Source organism: Daldinia caldariorum, assembly GCF_022478825.1.
Source record: "Daldinia caldariorum strain CBS 122874 unplaced genomic scaffold F4812scaffold_14, whole genome shotgun sequence".
Lineage (NCBI taxonomy): Eukaryota > Fungi > Ascomycota > Sordariomycetes > Xylariales > Hypoxylaceae > Daldinia > Daldinia caldariorum.
The window spans coordinates 340,286-357,161 of record NW_025953050.1 but is presented as its reverse complement, the minus strand read 5'-3'; the positions used below and the strand labels follow the sequence as shown (position 1 = coordinate 357,161).

Below are 16,876 nucleotides of genomic sequence, written 5' to 3'. Positions count from 1 at the left end.
TAATATACATTAAAGTCTTCAAACATTAGATCAACTCGTCCATTAAAACCAAGCACTAGGATAAAGCTACGTAATAAAGCATACGGCTCATATAAGCCTTTACAGTAAACTGGAAAGGCTTAGAATCTAAAATTTTCTAAATATAGTTAAACAAAAATGAAAGGTCCACGTTGAACTAACATTATTACTGAACCTTGTACTTGATGATATGTGACGTATGAATTCCACTGCCAAATCCTCGTGAGCTCGCTTTACTTAGGAAGTTAAATTGTATTTGATATTTCGGGAATAGTAGCGTCATCTATCGACGCGCTATTAACTCACGAAATCAGGGAATACGGAGTTAAAGCTCTGTTTCGAGTTCACGTGAACACATTAAAGTATCCTACCCAAGTAATATTTGTAAGCTGCCTAGGTATGTTACCAACTCTCCGCCGTCTTAGGTAAAATAATTAGATGAACATGAGCTAGCCAAATACCCTAAACCTGGGGACCCAAATAATGAGTAACACGTGCCGACTCCGGAACCCGTGACCAGAATTATAACGGGGCTCTCGGGACCTTCCAACGACCCGGGACCGGACCACCGGCCGGGATAACCCCGACCCGCGTTATGCATTTGGGTAGGTACATGTTAAAAGCGGCTAAGCATTCCGATTAGTCGCCGCGACTGCCTCCTAAATAGCCTCCTCCTATTGGCTTAACGATCCCTCAGATCCGGAAACAGAACTCACACAGTACAGGATGCTAGGTAAAGTGCGTACGCGCGCATGTACGTTAGGTTAGGTACATACCAGGTCAATTGCAGAACTAACTAAACTACGGCATTTATCCGCATTCTCGGTGACAAGGGTTGTAGGACATATACATACATACCTACATTAGGTATACATAGTACATACAGTACGCCATAGTATTACACGCCCCAGACGCCCCCCCCCTTGCCCCCATCCCCATCCCCATCCCTTTCCTTTCCTTTCCCCGTGGGACGACGTCAGGCACGCCCCAATTTAATCGCAAGCACATACATACATGCAGCTAAACCGGCCGGGGCAGGCACTTCCCCGTTCGCACGGGGACCCAAGGGATACATACGTATATGATAGCTCACCTCGGCATATGGAAGAAAGGGGGAAAACAAAAATTTGCAAAGCTATTAAGAACCGAAAAAAAAATAAAAAAATTTAAGAAGACAAAGTCGAAAACGAAATAGGGGTTTCCCTTAGCGCGTGCGACGTACGTCATACCGGACAAGGTTGAAACAAGCAAAAAAAAGTGAGGCGTAAGCCTACCCCGGAGCGAAAACCCCAGCAGCGAACTACCTACCTACGTTAGGTACAATACAATACAATACAATACATCAATACATAACTTAGGTACGTTAGCGCGTGGGGAAATAGTGTTGAAAAAGAAAAGATAACATAAAATCTCTTATCCCCTGGAAGAAAAAGCCAGGTTGGGGAAATCTTGATCGCCGGCGCCAACACTAGACTAATCCGGCACAGAGGTGTGGGGGGGACCCTGAAGCCGCATTGCTATGCTAGGTGCTTAGTATTAAAGTATTAAATTGCCTCTAGTTTAGGTACCTCTTAAACTGGTTGCTACATTAGGTATAGAGGTAGTACGAAAGTCGGTGAAAAGGGAAAAAAAAAAAAAAGCTGAACGAGGCTTACATCATTCCTGCAAACGAAATCTGATAGCTCAAGTCCACGCCGGATTCTAAATTACCTAACTACCTACTAGAAGAGCGACGGGGCAGCAGCAAGCATACCTAGTTGAAATCATAGCGGTACGACGTCACGAAGTCAATTACCTTAGGTAGGTTGGTACTATTATTGGTAACAGGTTATGAGAGAGTTAGTTAACTATGTATTCTGCTAATCATCCAACCTTCACCACGTCACCGAGTACCGATGTTGTGTATGTATGTCAGGCTTCAGCCGGGGAGACAAACGTGCCCCAAAGGTCAACTTAGAAAGACAAAAGCAGAGTGGTATAAGTCTATCCAAGCGCTAATACGACGAAAAACAAAAACAAAAACAAAAAACCCCTGCGCCAGACTCCGTACTTGTTGTGTAGTGACGTAGAGCCACATGCATCTGGGGGAAAGGGGAAATGGAAACCCTCTGCTCAGCCACAAAAGAAATGCAAATTTGTGAAAAGAGTGTGTCGAACAAATGCTACAAACGACCACCGCTTCCTTCTCCAAGCTTTATACCTAGGTTTAAACCGCCCACGAGGAAATTGAGATTGATACAGATGCAACAAAAGGCAAGGCTATAAGAACTCTATGATGGGAGGGAGGTACAGTGAGTAGAGAGAACACATGCGAAGCTGCTTAACAATATTGAGACAGCATCCGGTCAATAGCCGAGACTGTCGTGTTGATGTACAGGACATCGCCCAGGGTGGTCGACGAACCATGCGGTAATACAAGCCCTGTGGAAACGGCAGAGACACTCCAAACGCGCCATAGCGACGCCAACCTCGAACTCTTCGAGGCAGATGGTACATTCCGCAGAGTCGACGCAGTCTTTCTCCGTAGCCAAGTACGGAAACATACCTGTCCTGCGCGTAACTGGGCTTGATCTACCGGGAGCATTAGGACTCGGATTATACGAACTATGTGCAGTGATGCATGATTGGATATGCGATTCTCGGAGAGCCTCAAAGTTAGGAAGTTCTCTTGAGGGTAATTCACGGTGGCATATGGGACACTCGTCTTCTTCGGGAATTTGTGGCGCGGGGGGTAATGGACGATTAGCCATAGTCGCCGATGAAGAGGAGGAGGAAGAGCCAACCCCAATGTCCATAAACGAAGAACCATGGAAGGGATGGCCACCCTGGAAGTGATGGTCCAGGAGTGAAGTCCGGCGATATCTCGGGTGGGCCAGTTGCGGGTAGTACGCCAAATGTCTGGAAAAAATTCCTCTCTGAGGTGAGAGGTAAGATTCATTGGCAGACCTAGAGGAGCTCGCTCCGGAATTCTGTAAAGGTGAGGGTATCATTAGCGGGCTATTTTAAGTCTAAACGGTAGGTAACAAGGTAAACGAACCACGGTGACACTTCGACTCCTAGGGTAAGCATCGTGAGATGGAGGTAAGACTAAGTACTGCGGAGGTCTGCTGAAATTGTTATCGCCATTATAATTGCCACTAGAACTACTCTGGGAGCGATAATGCACTGATCTCGGCGAGAACTGGCTTGCTGATTGCTGGGTTTGGGGTGGTGTAATATTCGGATCTGGCACGCAAGGGTTACAGAGCCGGACCTGCTCGCCACCTCCAAGCACAGTAAAATCGGCGATACCGCCCTCGTCTCCGAGGAACGAATACCGCTGAAAGGCCCTTTCGCCGGGTGGCCGTACGATATATTGATGCGGGATAGTAATCCTATGTGGGGAGCATGCATTACATACTACTCTTCCACACTTTCTTTTCTCCTTGTTAGCTTATCTTGATCGTCGTTACTAGGTATAGATACCTAGAAAAAAGAGGCTCACCGGCAATGATGTTTCCTAACAAAAAAGCTGAACTGTGTCCGGCATATTGGACAAAAGGTTACTTCGTTATCTGGCTGCCACCTTGGGAGTGTGATCTCTTGCGGGGGTCTCTCCGGCCGTGGAGTAAACTCTGGTGCTATCGGATTTAAGCCTAGAAAAGGCCTCCGAGTATCATGCCCTCGCGTATTTGTAACCTCAACTTCATGTGGCGCTGAGTGCGGTGCCGGCCCTGGCTGTTCCGAGCTGATTGTATCGGTAGTAACCCTGCATTCCGGCGAGTGCGAATTGGAGCTTGGAGCTTGCGCAAGCGTTGATACACTTTCTATATTATATTCCGTATTTGAACCGGTTGGATTCACCCCATGCTCCAACGCGCCATTAACTTCTTGCGTTGTCGCCTCACTCTGACTAGATTCATGATGGCTCATCTCAGCTGCTACACTCCTATCATGATCCCCCGTGACAGTCCTCTCAACTGCGCGTGTCTGATTTTCGTGGTCGAAAGATTCGGCAGCGCGGTTAGGACGGGTAGGGCTATCCGAGGTCGCGCTCTGAGCATGAAAGTCACCGGGTGCGGGATCGCTTATTTGGGGAGGATCCCTTTCGGAAATACTGGACGTGGTAGACGCATTATTACTAGCAGACATCCTGTAATCCAGACACGCTCAGGTCGCATAAAGGGAGATCGACGTGGAAATCATAGAAGCGCGAGGAGAACTTTGCCGACTTCGGTGAGGTCTTTGATTAATCGAATTTGGTAATAATTGTTAGCCACTAGGTATGGTGGCAAAACCCTCCGGGGGCGGAATAAGAATTGTCGAACAAACTGTGAAGAGGGGAAGTTAGCAATGGCGTTAATTATCGTACAATAGAGATGTTCTTTTTTTGAAGAGCGAGTTGAGGGGCTGAGGTTCTAGCCTTAACTCTCTTGAGGACTTAACACGGACATCACTTTCCCTCCTACTAAACTTACGACTTACAAGGGGGCGAAATGGGTGGCTTCGAAGACGCTCGAGCCTTCGAAAAAAAAAAAAAAAGTTCGAAAAGGTGGAGGCTGAATTAAGAAAGCAAAGTGAATCAAATATGGTAATGTCTCAATGTCAAGTTACGGAAATCGACGACAACGCGACTCCCTTATCTTTTTTGGTAGGAGGTAGGAAGAGAAGCATCAGAGGTTGTTGCCGCTAGAGGTGAGTGAGCAGCGCAGTTGCTAAGCAACTTTGATAGGTTATGCCGCTGATAAGTGCTGATGCACCTAAACATCCCCCCCTTCCTTATCTTATCGGCTAACTTGGGTCGCGTGCTCGGGGAGTCCCGTGGCGGGGCAGTCGGCATTAGTAGGTACCTCTTGCAAACTCCGGACGACTTAAGCAGTTGAAGCTAAGGTCAGATTTTAAAACTTCAATTATTGCTTATTGGGTATAATATGCATCTTCTAACATCTCGCTGTCGTAGGTATATACAATTCTACGCCGTCGGCACAATTCCCACTGAAATCCAGTTGTCGCCGTTGAACCATACCTCTTTAACATTTCCATCCCCCACCTGGAAAAAGCACCGGTTCATATTTTGCTCCCTAGATATGCCCACGTTTCCAAGATCATAGGCTGCAGGAGTCAAACAAGCAATATCAGTTCCCTTCTCTGCTCCATCTAACGCATCGTACGTTTGAGGTCCTTTCCAGCCGGTATCGTCGTCTTGCCATACCACTTGTATCACCCCCTTCTCGTCTTGGTACAGTATGTATGTGTTGACTTGGTTATTATTGTCGTATGGTCGCCCGACGGAAAAGGCGCCGATAGAAGCGTCGGCTGGGATTTTCTTCGATAGCGCCCCTTTCCTCCATGCTACCTCGTCATTGGAAGATTCCAATCCGTCGTGAATTTTGAGGGATAACATACCCTCGTTACTCCGGTACACAATGCCTCCAGCGTTGTGGTACGTTTGGGCGATCGGAAGCACGACCATGCCGCCCCCTTTGGATGCTCTGATGTTCCAACTTGTATCGTTAACCCACCCTGGCGCCGAAACATTATTGCTGTCTTGTCCTAGCAATGTCGTCCATCGTATGGCATTGTTGCCGTCTTGAGAAGCGATGTATGGGAAGTAGCATGATATTCGCGTCTTCCCAGCTGTTTGTAGAGGATATGAATTTATACTCCCCGGATTACCTTTAGGAGGGAATTTCTCCTTTTCAAACGCGAAATTAAAGTTCTGGCCCCGAACTACGCCGTCTTTATCCTCATAGAACAATTCAACAGTTGGCTACTCAAATCAGCAATAGGTAAGACGGCCATACTAAGGCATGAAACTTACCACCGGATCGGCGAATAAATAGGACCCCGCCGCTATCGAACCGTTCTCCATCGGTTGATATGGCAGGGTGTCTAAAACCGTCGTCGCTGTCCAATTAGCACTAGCGCTCTCCCTATCCGTGAATCGTATCCGGTTGTCTTGATCTTGGAAGAAGAGACGAGTGCTGTAACCCGAACCGGTCCTATATCCGGTCACGGCCAACTTGGAGCCGATCTTGATGGATTGTATTGGCGTCGATTTCGGAGAGCTGGGCGATGTCAGATTGGAAGTTGTATTGGAAGTTATATTAGAAGTTGTTTCCGAATCCGTCTGTTTGTCGCTATCGCTCCACCGTGCTCGACTTCCTAAAACGCCGCCTAGAGTTGCACCGACTCCAAGGAGTAACACTATAGCGCCGCCTATAGTCCATAATATCCAACGTTTCACTTTCACCTCTTTATCGCTATCCAAGGTTCGATGCTCATCCTTTACCCACGACGGACCAGCGCCGCCTGCGGCATAAGGATTAAGAATTTGTTGTTCAGTACTCGAGGGAACTGGTTGAGGGCCATGCATCAGGTTTTCACTGGAAATTCCGGAAACCTGAGATGATGGCAACGTCTGGCATGATTGCCCGTAATGGTGGTTCACGTTGGGATTGGACCATTGGAACTGCGGTTGTAATTGTGGCTGCGGTTGCGGTTGCGGTTGTCCCGTCGCGATCGTAGGAACGGCTTGAAGGCCTTGCGAGGTTATTTCGTCGGCATGTGCTGTCCCATGTGTTCTGTACGGCGCCGTCCCATCCCATCTTCGGCCTAGCTCAGTAGTATCTGCGTATTTGTATTCGTCGTGTGATATCGGTTGCAATCCTGGCGTACCTTGCTCATCCCGTACCGGAGCCACTTCGAGCCATGGTTGAGACTGGCTAGACGTCAGCGTATTGGGCGGAAAATAATATTTGTTATGGTCAAAGGCCGCATCCTGATGATGGTTCTGCATCGCTGCTGCAGAACAAGAGCGCAAATCACTACATTAGACGAGTTTGCGCGCATGCTATACCGATAGCATCCTACTATCCCGTCGTACGTCAAGGGAAAAATGCATACAATAGAAAAAGAGAGATTAACGACAGACTTCGTACATCTCGTACTTCTTAACCCCTGGACCGCCAAAACTAAACCAGTTGCTAAGGACAACTGGATCTCTTAGGGGGCTGAGCTCTTGGCGACGGTTAAAACCCGAACTGAACAAATCGAAGTCTGCCATTGGGTTATTAAGGAATTAAGGCTGCAGAATTAAACACGAGGTAGGATTCTGACCCCTGCTAGTTCTTAACCCCTTGTTCTCCCCTGTTTTGCTCCTAAATATTCAAAGCAAGGTGAGATAACCGAGACGGGCGTATCGACATTTCCAGCCTTATCCGTCTTACATACATAGTTAGTATGCTGTTTGATCTTAAAATGCACGTGAGATAATCGAAGTCCCATGTAGACGTGTCTGGTAAAGGTTCGCAAAATCCATCTCGTTATAGAACGCAGACATTGAAAAACATAAGATGCCTGTCTTTAGGTAATATAGGTTAGGTGCCTCTAAGGTAGCAATTCAAAAAATTAACCGGGACGGCCCTAGAGCCCCGGAGTCCTGGGAGTAAAAACGGTCTAGTGTAGCTACCGGCCGGGTTACAGGGCTTAGCCGACTTTTTGGCTTTTTTTTCTGGCCTTTCTTTTCTTCTTTCTCTTCTTTTTTTCTGGGCAACTAAATCCTAGATGTAAAAGATTTTATAAGAACATCGATCTTAACGATAATAGGTTTTCCAGTCCCTTAGGTACCTAATCTAGTCATATCATACCTGGTATCCAATGATCCATGCCGCCATATAATCCGTACGGAAAGTTCGATGTCCGTGTTGGCCGAATTATGTCTGGAGGCTAAGAATCCCCATCATCGAAAGCTCGGACTTAATCCGGGCAGGGAAACTGCGATAGAAAAGGCACACATTCATACTCTTTCATCATTTTTTCTTAAAAAAAAATTATTGATAGTACAGTGCCTTATACGAAGTTGCCTCCGCAATATTCGGCGACGCTAAAATATTCTTAAAACGTCAGTGAATTTGTTTGGTCCCATATTCCACGTCACGTCGTAATTGTTTCCTAACCTGACTCAGGCATTAAGGTACATTCAGGTACGGACCAATCATGTCATCGGATACTTTGGTATCAGGCAGTTAGTAACACTTTGGTGACATTCGTGACTCGGCATATTTCTTATATGCATAGAAATAGAGCAAGCTACCAAACTTGATTGAGTGCAGGTGGAGGGATATGTATACCGTATGTTCCTCATAGGACATACCTCCCAGTATAAACTTATTCGATCCCATCCCCGAGAACGGGAAACGGCCATGAGTCACGACTATATAATAGAGCAACCCATGGGATATATTTCCTATTGGAATATATTGGTTCTCTACTTTTATATATTCTCAGATTAGTCTCCTTATTCAAACTCGCCAATAGGCAGTCAGGTATATCCCAAGTCCTAACCGTGCTTTTCAAGTTTAAATGGCTCGCCGAAGTTTCAACTAAAACTGTACTTGTCATGATGAATTTTTTTAATTTTCTTTCCTTTTCTTCATTGTTTGCCCTTGTCCGCATTACTCTGCTTATATTCCTTGCTATATGATCTTCCATCACACCTCATCAAGATGAGTCTCCACTGAGCTTTTATTGCTTTATTAAGCTTTCGAAAATTGATCATATGAAGGTGGATTGCTACCTAACTATTCGGCAAGTATATCGTCTCAGTTTGAGCTAGGTAGATGTTAATACCAGTCTCAGTCATCAACCCTTTCACATAATCCTTGTTCTGGCTTAGCAAACCTATAACTGAGCAGCAATAGGTAGAGGTACCTGCTCATGCTTCGTACTGTGTCAACTACCTATATACGGCGCTTAAAGGCGCTAAATGGTACTATGCTTTGCTTATATGTTTTGCCTATTCAAACCTACATGAAGGGATGAAAGAAACCCTGTGACAACCAAGATCTGCTGCAGATTCGTGAGGCCATATCTAGGGAAAACAAGAGTTCAGATGGCGTCGACCCTTTGCCCTCCTATAAAGGTATAGGCCGACTAGTTTACAAATCGAATTTGTTCATTGCAGTGCACATGATGATACTTCCTTCCTGCCCATCAAGTTTCAAAACACCAAAGCGGGTAGCTTCCTAGTCACGATACCTGACTGGATTCCATGTCATAGGCAACTGCGGATTTTTTTTAAAGCATTGCTCTTTTTTTTCGACTGGCTGACAGTCGAAAATAACGCATGGCTGTATCAGGTACAGTATACATTTCTTACGCTGATCTCTTCCTAGGAAGCTACAACTTCCCTTGCAACTGTCCCGAATGTATTCAAAGCTCAGTACCTACCTAGGTAGTCACCATAGTAATGCCAATTCTTTCAAGCAGCTCCTGCCATAGTTCCTGCCATTAATTTAGAATAGTTTTACGCGCGGGTCTCTCAAGAAAAAAAATATAAATAGAGGTGCTTCCCTCCTGGCTTCCATCAATTGTCTGCCTCTACTTCACTTAACTTTAGGTTCACAGTTGCAGGTCCCAACCCAAGCAAGTTCTTCCTTAAAGTCTCAAGCCTTATAAGCGGTTCTCAATTCACTCTTTCCTTCTCTTCTCTTCCACCTCCCAGCTTGTAATCCATCACTTACATCCTTCTCCAGCACCCATATCCTTATATCCAATAGGGTTATTGAGAAGGCATTGCAACTGCTTGAGAGCGTCCTTGACTTTGCCTATCACGGATGACAAGGTCGACTTTGAGAAGACTGTTAGCCTCGTTACGGACGACGAAACCATGAGCCTCGTTGGGATGAACTTTTGGCCGCAGGGCAATACTATGCTTGTAGCCTTTCCTCAGTTCAGCTTGCTTCCCCAGCATATCCAAGACCACATTTGGCAGGTAAGCGAACTTTTGTTTCTCAGGGGCACCCTTGTCCATAGTTCACAGCGTGATTCTAACACATCTTGCTTCACCTAGCTTATCATGGAAGCACGCAAGCCTCACCACGTCATCCTCCAGGATGGTTTTAAACATTGCCAGCCTGTTCCGGCAATTGCCCATGTCTGCCGGGCTGCACGAGAGATTGCCTTTCAGAACGGCGGAATCTTCCGGCTCGGAAACGGCACACCCACCTGGTTCAACCCCGAGAAGGACTTTATCTTCTGGGACTCTGAGCGTAACTGTAAGTTTAATAGCCAGTGTACTCATTGCTTTTATTTTAAGGATCTTTCATCAACCGTTGTAACCAAAATATCCCCTTTTCAAAAGCACCGACCTTAAGTGCCTATGTTGGCTAACAATCATAACCAGTGGGCCAGTTGTCTAGCAAAGTTCAGAATCTGATCATGCCCTTTTATAGGGATAGCGGCTTCAATACCCTTTGCGACATATTCGAGGATCTCTTCGAAGGGGGAATCCCGAGCTCGCTCCGTTCCGTCTACATCGCCACGGAGCAGATGTCCGAAAGCGACTTTTGGAACTCCTACGGCGTCGCTAACTTCTTCGGTGACGAGCCTATCCTAGCGCCCACTCTCAACCAATTCGACCCTCTCATCGGCCGTGTCGAAGCTGTCCAGCAGTGGCTGCGCCATGAATCGCTTGCCCGGTGGCGGCGGCAGCGGATGACGAACTTCGACGACTCGGAGGAATGGCAGGACCATGCCGGCGAGGTCCTGCATGCTTGGATTTACACTTCAGGCCTCTTTAGCGACGCGATCAAAGACGCCGATTTTGATGATTTCGAGAACGAGGTCTTGATGCACCCCGAAGGAGGCTCCTGGTGGGAATTCTTCGCACGCAGAGGCCCCTCCATCTACCCCACCGCGGTGTTCATGAGGCTGGACAACGCGACACTGGTCACCGACGTTGATATGGCCAACTATTAGTTTAAGAGGGGTATTATTCCTTTTCTAGGATTACCAAGGGCGACGTATATGAGCGCATGAATTAGCCTTGACTTAATTTTCACCATTACCAACAACGGGTAGCGGATATTGTTGTTATAGGTACCTTTCTTCCTAGATACGGACATAATAATAGATACCAGCATTTTTATGAGATTCATGGACTTGACGTAATTGTGATCACATGACATAAAACCCTTTACAAGAGTGATTATTTTGTCGTGGACGGGGTTACAAGAGTCTTAATCATGAAGCTAGTAGGTTTGATACTATCTACGATATAACTTAGGTACCTACAAGATTGCATGGGTGAAGTATTTACCATAGTTTATAACCTTGAATCAACCTCCGGTGACGGCGGTGGCTTTGAAGCATTCCCAGAGAAGATTACCGCAGATCCCGCATTATTTTCAATTTTACCTAACCTATGCCAACTCTCTTACTCGCCAGGGGCTGGCCCCCAAGGCAAGGCTCACTCTGCAAACTCGATTAGGCAATGCTACCTAAATACCTTTTTAAAGTCCCTTAGATCCAGAGTCTTGGACGTCCTATTTCCACCGTATCTACGTGGGTAGAAGAGATATATACGGTGGCTTATGAAATTTCGCATAAGCCACATCAAGTTATGAACTAGAAGCGCTTTGTAGTACGAATTTACCTAATGCAGCTCACCTCTCCTGTAGATATCATCCTTAGAAAGAATGAAAGATTTACACGTGAAGAGGAAGGGGGAAGTATCTCGCGCGTGCTGGGAGTGGGCTATATCGAGTGCTTTGCGTCTATGGCCATACTAATGATAAAGGAGACATTACGTTGAAAACGCCAAGCGGATTTCTTTAGAGAAGCCCAGTGGAACGATCTAGATATAACCACCCCGGATTTTTTGTACGTACCCAAGGTGCAATATTTGATATCAATGGGACGCCGCACATAGCCATTAATATTAATGCCAAGTAGGAGAGGAAAGCCACTTCCCCCGTCATGTAGCTACGGGGCTAGCCTACGTGGTCGTAAGTGGAGATACGCTGTCGTTTCAATGGGTTTTGACCAAACGCAATGGGTGCCATGGTTGCTACAAGACGACGGACTCCGAAAATATTCCTATTACACCAGGGTCGAGGCCTTGCGGCAGGGAGTTGGAAAAAGAAGTGACGAGCCCTTTTTCTCTGTTCATGCGACGCACCTCTGTTGGGATCCAATTATAGATACTGCACGGCTCCTCTTTGAGCAGGCTGTTTGTTCGTGCCAGATCCTCGTCGGATGCATCCGGTGACATTCATATGTTCCTGGTCATCCAGATACTGGATTGCCTGGAAGGCGTTCCACGAAGTTGTGGGGATGGTCCGACCGAAGGGGACCTAGGGGCATATGGATAGGTATATAGGTGGTACAGACCCCCTCCAAAAGCCAGGCCGGTTATTCTTGCTTTCCAATCAGGACTTCCACGATCAGGCATATTGAGTATTCCGGGCTTGTTCTAGGTCTGGGACCCACCATCGATGCATTTGATGGTAGAGTCCACGTCGGATATCTTTTGCGCTACTAAGGGGCATAGCATCATGATCCTAGGTAGGTAGCCATAGATTCACCCTCCTCACTCACCATTAGCGTGGTCCATTTCTAGGGCCACGCAAATCTAAGGCCACGATGGTCATCGAAGGAGAAAACTCGGCCGAGGTGGCGGTGGCACGCCTATCAGGGCATAGCAAATTTTTTTTTGAAGGCGGTGTGCACCTGTTGGACCCCTAAGAGCTGTTAGAGCATGATAATGGAGTCGGTGGCAACGTACATACCTACGTAGGTATACCTGCAATGGTGTCGGCATGGCAACTCCAAGCGGTTGTGTGGGGGGGTATGCCAGAGCTGCATATGAGGTGCCATATAAAAGGTTCATAATTGAAGGACAGAAGGGGTGCTCACCTGTACATCCGATTCGTCAGCCTTACGATTTCGGAAGTGAGGCAGGTAGGCAGCGACCAGTATGGAAGGTGTTGAGATCGTTATTCGGGGTTATATTACCTGAGACATTCATTGCCTTTATCGTCAAGGTACGGGGGTGTATACGTTTACCTAGAGGTTGATGATCGCTTTAAGTTCCCGTGCTTTATTTTCCCATTTGACCGCCGGAATGAACGTACAGCTGAAAGCTGGATGTCATGCATTAGCCTCGGCAAACGTGATGGATCTCAGAGAAGGCTGTCTCGTCCGTGGCGGCTGTCAAGTCTTGTAAGGCAAGTATCATGCGCAGGTAGATTGAGCGGTAGAATAGCGACTAGAACGTTGCAATGGGCCTCAAGGCAAGCCATCTAATCTATGTACCTTAAGTACCTGTGAAAGAATGTGGAGGGGTAAAGTATGCCGACTTAACTCCTTTTTGCCAGTTATATACTTCTTGGGGTTTACTTATAACTTCAAAGTGAACCTATATAGGGAATTGAACGGAAGTTCTCACCCAATGTTCATTCATGTCGTGTTACGTCTCATGGCATATGCCTTATTGATCCTTGTATTAGGCCAACTAGAATTTTTAGATGTGGATGCAGGGAGCTTAAAAGTCGGACGATCTGACACCTACATACAGGTTTTCAGCTCTCGACTTGAAGGCGGCTTAGTATTACGGTACATAGCTAGCGAATCGAACGAACTCCTGCAAGCCTTTGAAAGTCTTTGATAGACGCTGTGACCTTGTAAGGGATATGCATTCGGGCTTACCGCCAGAAGCCGATCAGATAAAAAAGAAAACATTAACTTTTACACCTTTCTATCCGTAGCACAGATAGATGAGCTTACCTGCGCAAGGCTGGGTACCTGGCAGGCAAGTAAGTACCTAGCCTAGGGAGGTAATACATATTACGCCCTCCACGTGGTTTCAACTCAATACGGTGGAACTATCTCGCCTAACGTCCGTACATGTCGTTGGCGTCACTAGACCTGCATTACTGCTTCTAGAAGAGGAAGCTGTTGCGCTCGCCCTAGATGAGTCCCGCCATATCACTACAACGTTAGGCTTAGACGAGAATCTTGTCCTAGCGATCTTCACATTTAAGGACGGGTACGCAGGTGGAATATCCGGTGGCTTTACTTCGGGATGCTACCGTGTTCATCTTGTAGGTACCTAATTATTTTGAAACCAATCTTGACTAGAGAATCGGGTTCTTAGAAGCTGGATGACGTGTATGGGGTTCTATACTAAGAGGTGATAAATATACATGAAATTTCGCTAACTGTATGTTGTGCTTATGTTTTCTAAGCTTTGAGACAACGTTTCGTGGAGCTTGTTGACTTCGAGCTTCGCGTTCTCCAATATTGACGACGGCCCAGGGACCGAGTCAATAGTATGCCTACAACGGTCGAGCACACTATACAAATCTCGAACGTGTAATGCGACCATGTCTCGTAGCAGCCGAGTCCGCATCCCAGAGCCTTGGATACAGTATCGCCCGAATTGGAAAACGACAGGGGCTGTATCCTGAGTTTGGCATCGCACGAACCTAGTGACAAGCTCGCGGGCAATAACAACTAATTGATTCCCGAGAGTAGCGAGGAGTATGGGGTTTTTGATGCTCGTGTCACATTCTTGGCAGGAGAGCATGGCCTGATATTCTTGCGTGCCTCGTTGCAGGCACAGGAATAGCGTGTCAGTTGCCACGTCCGGGCTGGAAGTTATCTGAGCACCTGTATCTTCGAAAACATGCAACAAAGCACCTAGACATCCACATTTTGGACCCGGACTTGAAGTGGTGGATGCCGTGGGCGTGCTCAAAGCTTCGGAGCTCTGACCGTTGTTGGATAGGCCCTGTGCAGATAGTGTTTGCGTAGGCGAAGGTGGTAGAAGAACGGGAGCTGAATCTAGGGACCCGGAAGATTGTAGGCTGAGTAAATGGGAGAAACTGTCCGACGATTGTACCTGAGGTAACCCACTTGGCAACTGATTATCATGCGACAAGGACATATGTCCTGGGTACGCTTTTGGTAACAATATTAGCTACGTACGGAAGCTTCATTTGTGGTCTCATCTCAGGGGAGTTCCGTAATAGGGAGTATAGCTGATAGCCGCTCACCTGAAGAAAATTCAAATTCACTTCCCCCAAACGGCTCCATATCTGCCTGTATGTTGAGCAGATTAGGCATATCTGAATCGTGTACCGGCCATCCCATTGTTGCGGGAGACTCTGATGGACTCGAGATAGAGCTCTCAGTTGTTGTGCTAACGACCATGGCTTCCATTGAGTTCTGGATAAGTTGGCTCGATATAGGCGTATTGCTACCGCTCTTATACCCGCTAGTTGTCGATCTTCGTTGAGTATGGCGTGGAGACCGACTTCGTGATATTAAACTTTGACTTGTCTTTGCATTTGTGGATATCGACGCTTTACGCAATCGCTTTCTTCCAGGGCCTGTTCCAGAGCTCAAGGTATATGTACACTTGTTAGAAGAAGATATGCATCTGTCGCATTCGTCTTTGTCCCCGTTACATTTGACCTATACGAAAGTGATTGGTTAGCTGACCCCAGCCATCGCGAAGAGTAAGACGTAGATATGTCAACTTGCTTTTTTCGCGCGGCATAAATCGCAAGCTGTGCGCGTATACTCCCTCTCCTGTACCGGAGATGACTGATGATCAGCTAGTTTGAAGTGATCATGTTCTTTCGTTTTTTCGTTATATCTAAATGCACCGAACATAACTAAGGAGGTAAGCTAATCGAAAGGCCCACAGGCGGGAATACACCTAAACAAATGTCTATCAGACGGATCTAAGCTGACGTTCTTAGAAAAGGGCCGAATTAATGATGCTATAGACATGATCTATACCTATTTCATAGAGCGCGCTGCATGCTTAAATAAGAAGCAACGCGTCTCATTGATGGGAGCACACGATCTGCACCTCGGAACTGTACATTCATCAACTGAATACACGCATACCGAGTGAGAGGTATCTGTAAGCAGGCAGGTATGCATGGCCACTCGAGGTCGCTAGCCCAAAGGAGTAATATGAAATAAAATAAAATAAAATATAGAGAAGGGTTGGTTGTCTAGTAGTTATAACGAAGTTATTTACTCATATTTAGGTAAAATAATAGTAGAAATTTTTGAATCTCATCATATATCGATGTTGTTTACGAAAATGATCGTCTATACGAGTGAGTTGCCAGGCATCTCGCACGCCATGGGGTTGTTACGTACCTCTAGTGGTCACGTCAGACACTGAATCCCGGGATTTAGATACGTCCATGTAGTTCAGCCCAACGGAGAAGGCCTTGTGCGCCCCCCCCCCTCTCCAAGCCGCCGCTCGGTTTAATTACTACCTAAGGCGATCGCCGAAAATCCCGACCTCGGAGATGTCCTACGGTGTGGCGAAAACAGAAATAGCATCAAAAAGGGGGTTTTGTATATAATAAAGAAATTACTTATGGTGAAGACTACCTAGGTATATAAGAATTAGTTTCGAAAGGGTTCTGCCAGTACCTTAGGTACCTAACCTACCTAATGTAAGGTCTATTGAGTGCTTAGAATGAATAAGGTACCTAGGGTTACTAGCAACCTTATCGGCTTCTTTCTGAGTAATTATCTGTGTGGCGTTTTGCATATTTGGGCAGGAATAAAATGCAGTCATCGCCAGACTTTCTTGGTAGTCCCGGGGTATAGTCTAGGTAAAGTTCATGCGATAGGTCTTGTTGTGCATTAAACTGTCGCACCACTCCGTGGGCTTCGTAACTCGACAACCTAAAGTTACTCTACTATCCCTTTAAGTTGTGATGATTTATAAGCATATAAGATGCGTTCTAGTATCTTTACCTGAAGCAATGGAGTTTATAGCCTTCTTTAAGAGAATAGACATATATGTTTAAGCTCGTTCTGCGTTGTAAATGACTTGTCGCGAGCTACATCGATCACAAACTACGATCTAAGACTAGAGCCCCCAAAGAAGCTATGTTATGATTACTACCTAACTGAATAGTTGAAGATCTGAGGACCCTTACCCAGCAGCTACTTGGCTAGACTCAATCTAGACCTATCTATCGAGCCTCCATTTTTATTTCCTACACTATTGGGCAACAAGCTCATAGCAGCTTGTTGTCACTTGTGTAGTTCCTAATGA

The 16,876-nt window shown here is 46.4% G+C and overlaps 4 protein-coding genes across 4 annotated transcripts; 1 reads left to right on the top strand and 3 right to left on the bottom strand.

Moving 5' to 3' along the window:
- Positions 1 to 1,643: 1,643 nt before the first annotated feature.
- Positions 1,644 to 4,865, bottom strand: F4812DRAFT_437012 (FYVE-domain-containing protein). The gene is made up of 3 exons (XM_047934893.1): positions 3,503 to 4,865; positions 3,056 to 3,434; positions 1,644 to 2,987 (listed from the first exon to the last, which is right to left on the bottom strand). Exons 1-3 carry the CDS (start codon positions 4,147 to 4,149, stop codon positions 2,364 to 2,366), a joined length of 1,650 nt encoding a protein of 549 aa, XP_047787980.1. The 5' UTR covers positions 4,150 to 4,865; the 3' UTR covers positions 1,644 to 2,363.
- Positions 4,866 to 4,887: 22 nt separating this feature from the next.
- F4812DRAFT_437006 (uncharacterized protein) lies at positions 4,888 to 7,511 on the bottom strand. Its single transcript, XM_047934892.1, has 3 exons — positions 7,117 to 7,511; positions 5,819 to 7,056; positions 4,888 to 5,767 (listed from the first exon to the last, which is right to left on the bottom strand). Exons 2-3 carry the CDS (start codon positions 6,794 to 6,796, stop codon positions 4,970 to 4,972), a joined length of 1,776 nt encoding a protein of 591 aa, XP_047787979.1. The 5' UTR covers positions 6,797 to 7,056; positions 7,117 to 7,511; the 3' UTR covers positions 4,888 to 4,969.
- A 2,156-nt stretch (positions 7,512 to 9,667) lies between these two features.
- On the top strand, positions 9,668 to 10,758 carry F4812DRAFT_461358 (uncharacterized protein; the record flags this gene model as incomplete). The annotated part of the gene is made up of 3 exons (XM_047937851.1): positions 9,668 to 9,772; positions 9,851 to 10,055; positions 10,184 to 10,758. The coding sequence occupies 3 exons, from the start codon at positions 9,668 to 9,670 to the stop codon at positions 10,756 to 10,758; spliced, it is 885 nt and encodes a 294-aa protein (XP_047787978.1).
- Positions 10,759 to 13,575: 2,817 nt separating this feature from the next.
- On the bottom strand, positions 13,576 to 15,958 carry F4812DRAFT_436995 (uncharacterized protein). Its single transcript, XM_047934891.1, has 4 exons — positions 15,589 to 15,958; positions 15,328 to 15,517; positions 14,838 to 15,258; positions 13,576 to 14,742 (listed from the first exon to the last, which is right to left on the bottom strand). The coding sequence occupies exons 2-4, from the start codon at positions 15,457 to 15,459 to the stop codon at positions 13,997 to 13,999; spliced, it is 1,299 nt and encodes a 432-aa protein (XP_047787977.1). The 5' UTR covers positions 15,460 to 15,517; positions 15,589 to 15,958; the 3' UTR covers positions 13,576 to 13,996.
- Positions 15,959 to 16,876: the final 918 nt, after the last annotated feature.